We start from the raw sequence: 7,575 nt of genomic DNA on the forward strand, positions 1-7,575 counted from the left end.
ATAATGTGAAATGTACACCAAATGATCTTTTCAATATTAAATTCAAACGCACACAGAATCCACTATCCAGATCAAACTTTCTCAGGCGACAGTGAGTGCCAGTCTGCACCTCACTTTCAAATATGACAGTGATTGGGCCACATTTGATTAAACTATAATGTAAAATATTAATTGAATTGGGGTTTTCAATGTTAAATTTAAATGGCCACAAAATCTGTAATCTGGATCAGATCTGGATTAAACTTTGTCAGTTGATAAAGGATACCATCCTACAATGCTCTCAAATATGAAAGAAATTTGATAGTTTTTGACAATTATGAATTTTTGAAAATTTGTTTAATGATAAAAATGGGGATTTATCCAATTTTCCAAGATTTTTCATGACTTTGACCTATGACCTTGAAATTTACATTTACAATCATGCTCTTACTGATCTGAAATGGTATGTTTCTTTTAATAAATTATCATACATTAGAAACAACCTATGACTTTTTTTCTTTTTTTTTTTACCAATTACTTGCAAAAGTTGAAAAAGTCAGCAACACCATAAAAACAGAAACACAAGGTTTTTGCCCAGTGTTTATTCCAGTGTTTGCTCCATCTCTGTCACACAGTAATTAAATAATAATGTTAAAGTTCGTGGATCAGAGAAGTAGAGTGAAGAAAAGTGATTTCAGTGAAATCCTTCAGATTATCCCAAATCATCAAAGGTTTAAAGGTCAAATCAAAGGGACCGTTTCTTCTGATGTCTGACTAAAGTTTCGTCTTCAAACGATCCTTGTTATCACATCAAAGGACTCAGGTGTGTGGCCGACTTTTAAAAGTGGACACCGGGGACACAGTAGGTCTTTGTGGAAACGTTGCCCCTGTGGGATCTCAGGATGGCCGGAAGCAGAGTGTCAGACTTCACCGTGGATCGCATCCTCTCCCAGCTCGGACCCAAGCCGCAGGTCACGCGCTTCTCACCGAATGGACAGCTCCGGGACCCTGCCGGCGGACTGAGCGTGGACCGCGTGTACGTGGGCCCACCGGCGTCCACGGTGTGGCTGCAGTCTGGAGGATTTTCTTTCCATCACACAGATCATCCTCATCCAAACACGTGGTGCTGCTACACCCAGGACTCCGCAGGTCAGAGGGCGGCGACTGTGCGATTTGATTTGATATGACTACTCATCATCATCATTATCATTATTGTTAGTTTTATTATTATTATTATTATTATTATGACAATTTTTTATTCATTGAATTACTTTTTTGTAGATCCTCAAAAGCTGTCTGGTTACTGCGGCTACTATCAGGCTGAGACGCAGCCGCGTCCGCGGGCTCGGATGAGGACGGTGTTCACTCACAGTCAGACAAACCAGCTGGAGAAGCTCTTCCAGCTCACCGACTACCCGACACCCGAGGCCAGGGCGGAGGTGGCGAGGACCGCCGGGCTGAGCGAGGAGACCGTGCGGGTGAGAGCGCACACTTATTACGCATTTTACGTACCGCACGAAGATGAACTTTGCAAAGTTTTCCAACTTCTGTTTAAAGAAAATTGTGCAAATACGTATGAGGTAAAATGCGCACGTTGTTTCTCCGTGTTGTCGGTTCAGGTAATATTCAAAATATCATATAATCGATTTGGATGAATTTGGAGCAATGGGTAGGGCCAAAATCCACCTGCGCCAAAATCACAGTTAATTTGCTTTGCATGCGGACGTTTGCCGTTCACTTTTTAAACTGATCATTACATTTCCAGTTATGAAAGTTTAGAAAACTTCCAACATGACCATCTCACATATATGCCCACATTTTTGGGACGGGGTGGGGAATCCATGTGGAAAATCTATATCTTACCAGGAAAAGTGCAAAATTTCAGGCCTTTACTGTCCTTACTTTTCCCAAGAACATTTTAACAAGAAAAAAAAAATCATAGTGTTAGCATTTTATATCAAACTTGAGTTGACACTTTTGAGAGTCCACAATTACAGAACCAGATATTTAAAAAAAAATTCCTGGATCTAGTTTTAAGATGGGTCCTCCAAAAAAAAAAAAAAGCCTCTGCTTTTGTCTGAATAACAGACCAAGCATCACAGTGCTGTCAGTCATTGAGTGGATCTGCTACATTTCCATAAGCAAGTTTGTAAAAAAAAAACTATTTTATTGTCACCCTGCAATCTTTGTTAGCTACAGGTGAGGACCAGTTACTCTTGTATTTTGGGGTGTCTTTTTAAACTTTTAACAATCATTTGCAATTATTCGTTAATACACTCAATTAAGTAGGGATGTTGGTACATGCCTGGGCTTGTACCAACAAGCCAGACACAAGGTGCTGGTGGCCACCAAGGCCATGGTTGATTGGTTCTTCAGTCTAATGATAGTAGATAGCTGAACATTTGCACTTTTTTCTATTAAGTATTTATAGCACCTGGATTTTAAAATTTTGTTTATTATTATTTTCAGGTAAATCTGTAATGATTCATAGGTTTGTTTAAAAAGAATTGGGGGGGGGGGGGGGGGATTTGAAAAACTATACATTTTTAGAAACCTTATGAAATGAAAAAAAACAAACAAACAATGTTTCCATTTTTTCCAATGTTGTGGTGGCCATCTTGGATTTCTAAAATGGAAATCTTCAAAAAGTAACTTTTTACTTTTTGGACTTCTGGTTAACCTAGGATCCTGATTGAAGTGACTGAATAAGAATTTTGGAGTGCAAAGATTCAGAGATACTACTTACAAATTACTGGAGCTGATGAATAGCAATAAGTGGGTTCGGACTGATTGAGAATCCTGATTGAAGTGACTGAATAAGAATTCTGGAGTGCAAAGATCCAGACATACTAATTACAAGTTACTGAAGCTGATGAATAGCAATAGGCGGATTCGGACTTTACCCGTGCGCCCTCTGGTGGCCATTTGTGGCTGCTGAAAATTTTGCAGAACTCGATACAAATGTATGTAATGTGGTCACTTTTCAAAGTGGTCAGACTCATCATTAAAGTCAATTTAATGTACAATGGCTTGGTGTATAAATCTCATGGTTCCAGGCAATGATAGCTGTGAGAAACAAGTTAGAGATAAAACAAAACCAGCTGATTTTAAAAGACAAACAACACAACTCACTTTCGAATTCACCACTTCGCCCCGTACCTGCGCCCTTCTATAGTGTGTGCTGCCATTTTTTATTTTTATTGCATTTAGCTGATGTTAATGACTTATGGGACATAGGAACTTGATCCATGTGGGCATTTCTTCCTTACTAATCACTTAAATATTTGTAACCCTATTATTAAACTAAGGATTAAACAATGAGAAGCCGTGCATTATACGGTTTGAATGCACAACGCGGAGTCTAGAACACTCATTCAAACCGTATAATGCACAGCTTTAAGTTGTTTAATCCGCTTATACCATGGTCCCACATAGTGAGCTAACACACAAATATTTATTTAAGTTAACAGAACTTGATAAAAATGTGTGAGTATTTGGGACTATTTTATGTTTTGTCTCCGATGCACTTACCGAGTCTGCGGGCTCGCGCCGCAGCGGGCCACTCACACCGCCCCAATTTGCTGTGTGGAGCTGTGGCAAACTCTGGCAACAGGTCCAGAAACTACGCTTGCTGTTTTCATGCGGCGCGCTCAGCAGCCCGCAAGGATAGAACCGTTCTCTTCTTCTTTCCCATCTTCAATCTTGTCCAGTTCGTCCGATGTTAAATCTTTATGCCGTTGCTTTTGCTGTTCTTCTCGTTTGCTTATAATTTGCTTTTATAGTTTGCTTTGATTATAAGTGACTTAACTCGCCGAACTACATGTGCGTATAATGCACGGCAGGTAGACATGGAATTCTCACTGACCATGGTGTGTGTGTGTGTGTGTATATATATATATATATATATTTGGAATTTGTAATAAACCCTTAAACCGAGAATGATGCTGTTATTTGTTCACTACATACCATGATGTTGACCTACAAATAACCAGAAGTCAAGAAAGTTAAAACTTAGTTTCTGAAGGCTCCCAATATTGGAAATCGAAGATGGCAGCCATAACAACCTTTGAACAAATTGAAACATTTGTTGTTGATAGCTTTCTAACGATATATAGTTTACAAAAACTTTAATAAAATTCCACAAGGAGCCTGAATAAATGGATCAGTTTCAAGGAAGGGTGGTGTAAAGTTTAGAGACGTGCTTCTGAGGGTTGTCAGTTTGATCCCTCTGATCAGACATTGGGTTCGGTAGGTGAAAGAAGAGCACTGATCTCTTTCACTCCCATGACTAATGTGCCCTTGAGCAAGTTGCTTCCAGCATGGCAGCGCCCTGACATCATTATCTGAGTGTCTTTTAAGTGTCACCATAAACTATATTGAGCATGTGATCGATAGAAGCACAATAATAATTCCATCCAAATACAAAATATATTGTTGTATTTCTTGTGACATCACACATAAATGTTGGTTTCATTGTTTCACTGCTGGAGAAAATCAAACCTTCCTCTTCTGTCTTCAGGTGTGGTTTAAGAACCGCAGAGCCAGAAGGAAGCGGCAACACAGTGGGTCAAAGGTCACATCCCCATCACTTTCTCCCAGTGCTGGGCCTGACCAGGCAGAGAAGCTTTTCACCTCATTTCTCTGAACCTGGCACACTACCCAGAGGTCAAAGGTCAGCATCCTGCTGAATCACACGTCAGTACAGACAACACTTTCTGGATCATAATTTTAGAATCAGCATCTGCTCATAAATAGCTGGATGCTGTTCCAGCATCTAATTAAGGCTGCCATCACCCGAGATGAGGCATTCGCGCGCTCCTGAGAAAATTAAACACCTGGAAATTTTACAGTGTTCTAAAAATGAAACCCAGGAAATCATTATGCCTGGTATTCAGTGCAACTAAAGCTGTAATTAACAGCTTTTATGTTAAATTATTCAAAATCTAAATTTAATTTATTGAAAATTGTTGTTTAAACGACAGTGTATACAACATTTTAGAAGCACCATTTGTCACCCTTAGATGGAAAATATATACATTTTTTGTGACTACACTTTTTTTTTTACAAACCTAATTTTATGTTATGTATTTTGAGGCACACTGACAAAGAACATAAAATAAGTCATTATTGCAGTACTACTGAATACTATGATGTGCCAGATTAACTGAAATAAGGTTCACTTTAAAACTTTGAGTTACTTGTTTTGGGGTTTTGTTTTGTTTTTTTAATGTTTTTTTTAAGGGGGGGGGGTGTAACATCTAACTCATACTGTAAGTGTGTATGACATTTTATGTTGTCTGATTCACCATTGACTTTTTCTAATGACTCTCATTTTAAGAATTCCTAAACATGTGCTGTCCTTCATCACTCTTTAATTTGAACTTGATTCAGGAATGGGCAATTTTCATGCTGCGGACCAGCAGTTTAAAACCAGTTGCCTCCTTCATCTTTCCCATGATCTTCATCTGATGTTCATTTCTGCCAGGATCCCCTCCTCTTCTCTCATTACTGCTCTCGCCTGCAGCAATTACTTACACCTGTTCTGTATCACTTATCATGGTCATTGCAGAAATTGTCACCACTTTCTCACAGTTGCTGCCAGATTATTTTCAGTCTGTCATGCTTGTACATGTTGCGTGGTCCAGATCTGTCATTTTTTTTTCATCGTATGTGCAAGTGAAGCAGTTAATGTCATAGTCTTCAGTAATATTCTGTATCCATGTATTTTACAGCTTTTATTGTTTATATATATATATATATATATATATAAAATTCTCATTTATTCATTTCCATGTAGGGTTTTTTTTTCTCCATTTTTTTCCCTGCAGTAATTATTTTTGGTCTTTGTGCTTCATTTTCCCCTTCATCTCCTAATAAATACTTCATCCTGAGTTGGAAACAGATGTGCATTTAGGCTTAGCTCAAAAATCTGACAAAACTTTATTATTATTATTATTATGCCCTGTCATACCTTGAGGATTTAGCCAGCGTATGACTTGTGAAAATTTGGGGAATACGCTGGATACGTCGAAAAGGCCAGTTAGGTGCGTTTGAGTTTGCATGCATCTGGCTGGCTGACTGATTTACTGTCTGACTGGATCTGCCGGCACCTGCAAGAAAGACACAGCTGTCAAGCTGGGCAAATTCAAGATCACTTTGCATCCATGAACTGATGGCTGATCTCACATTGTTTGCCTTCGTCTTAGTAGATAAAATAAAATGTTTTATATGCACCTGCTTTATTCACTGTTTATGATGTCAGACAGGTTAAAGAAACGTGAAGAATAAACGTGTGAGCTATATGGACATTATTCTCACAACAGCGTCCTGAACTAAGTTGTTTTCTGCTTTCTCATTGAAACTTCAGGGTGTCAACAAAACACAATAAACAGCTGCCAGAAGATGATGAACTGTATATTGTTTGGGAGAGATAGGAGAGTTTATTTCCTACTTTGTGTATTTTTATTCACATTTAACAAAAGACAGTTGTTTAAAAACACTACAAACACAATTTAGAACATTTCAGTAAATGATCTATTCTCACCCTCACATTTAGATTTTTTTTTTTTACTTTAAGCAGTAGCAGCACTTTGGTGAAAAAGCAGCCTAAATATAATACTGAACTGTTCATATACAATGCATCAGGACAGTATTCAGAGCACTTTAGTCTTTCCACATTTTATGTTACAGCCTTATTCCAAAATGGAGTAAATTCAAATTCTACACACAATACCCCATAATGACAATGTGAAAAAATGTTTGGTTTTTTTTTAAGATTTTTGCAAATTTATTAAAGATAATAATAAAAACTAAGAAATCACATGTACATAAGTATTCACAGCCTTTGCTATGAAGCTCAAAATTGAGTTCAGGTGCATCCTGTATCCACTGATCATCCTTGAGATGTTTATACAGCTTAATTGATAAGATAAACTTTATTGATTCCACAGCAGGAGAAATCACGTGTTGCAGCAGCAAGAGTTGTACAGTAGTAAGGAATGTTTTTTTTTTTTTACATTAAATAAAGGTGACTAAAGTACAGTGGGGCAAAAAAGTATTTAGTCAGCCCCTGATTGTGCAAGTTCTCCGACTTAGAAAGATGACAGAGGTCTGTAATTTTCATCATAGGTACACTTCAACTATGAGAGACAAAATGAGAAAAAAAAATCCAGGAAATCAAATTGTAGGATTTTTTAAAGAATTTATTTGTAAATAACAGTGGAAAATAAGTATTTGGTCACCCACAAACAAGCAAGATTTCTGGCTCTCACAGACCTGTAACTTCTTCTTTAAGAAGCTCTTCTGTCCTCCACTTGTTACCTGTATTACTGGCACCTGTTTGAACTTATCTGTATAAAAGACACCTGACCACAGCCTCAAACAGTCAGACTCCAAACTCAACCATGGCCAAGACCAAAGAGCCGTTGAAGGACACCAGGAAGAAAATTGTAGATATGCACCAGGCTGGGAAGAGTGAATCTACAATTGGCAAGCAGGTTGGTGTGAATAAATCAACTGTGAGAGCAATTGTAAGAAAATGGAAGACATACAAGACCATTGATAATCTCCCTCGATCTGGGGCTCCACGCAAGATCT

General features: G+C 38.1%; 1 protein-coding gene across 1 annotated transcript; it reads left to right on the forward strand.

Annotated features, from left to right (window-relative positions):
• The first annotated feature begins 881 nt into the window (after positions 1-881).
• dharma lies at positions 882-4,725 on the forward strand. The gene is made up of 3 exons (XM_034168788.1): positions 882-1,128; positions 1,261-1,457; positions 4,499-4,725. Exons 1-3 carry the CDS (start codon positions 882-884, stop codon positions 4,622-4,624), a joined length of 570 nt encoding a protein of 189 aa, XP_034024679.1. The 3' UTR covers positions 4,625-4,725.
• The last annotated feature ends 2,850 nt before the right edge of the window (positions 4,726-7,575 follow it).

This window comes from Thalassophryne amazonica, chromosome 4 (assembly GCF_902500255.1).
Source record: "Thalassophryne amazonica chromosome 4, fThaAma1.1, whole genome shotgun sequence".
Taxonomy (NCBI): domain Eukaryota; kingdom Metazoa; phylum Chordata; class Actinopteri; order Batrachoidiformes; family Batrachoididae; genus Thalassophryne; species Thalassophryne amazonica.

Bases quoted from the DNA above. Each gene is read 5' to 3' on its own strand.
- dharma (XM_034168788.1), top strand. From the start codon at position 882: ATGGCCGGAAGCAGAGTGTCAGACTTCACCGTGGATCGCATCCTCTCC. The intron at 1,129-1,260 runs GTCAGAGGGCGG...ACTTTTTTGTAG, and splicing joins CTACACCCAGGACTCCGCAG to ATCCTCAAAAGCTGTCTGGT. The intron at 1,458-4,498 runs GTGAGAGCGCAC...TTCTGTCTTCAG, and splicing joins TGAGCGAGGAGACCGTGCGG to GTGTGGTTTAAGAACCGCAG.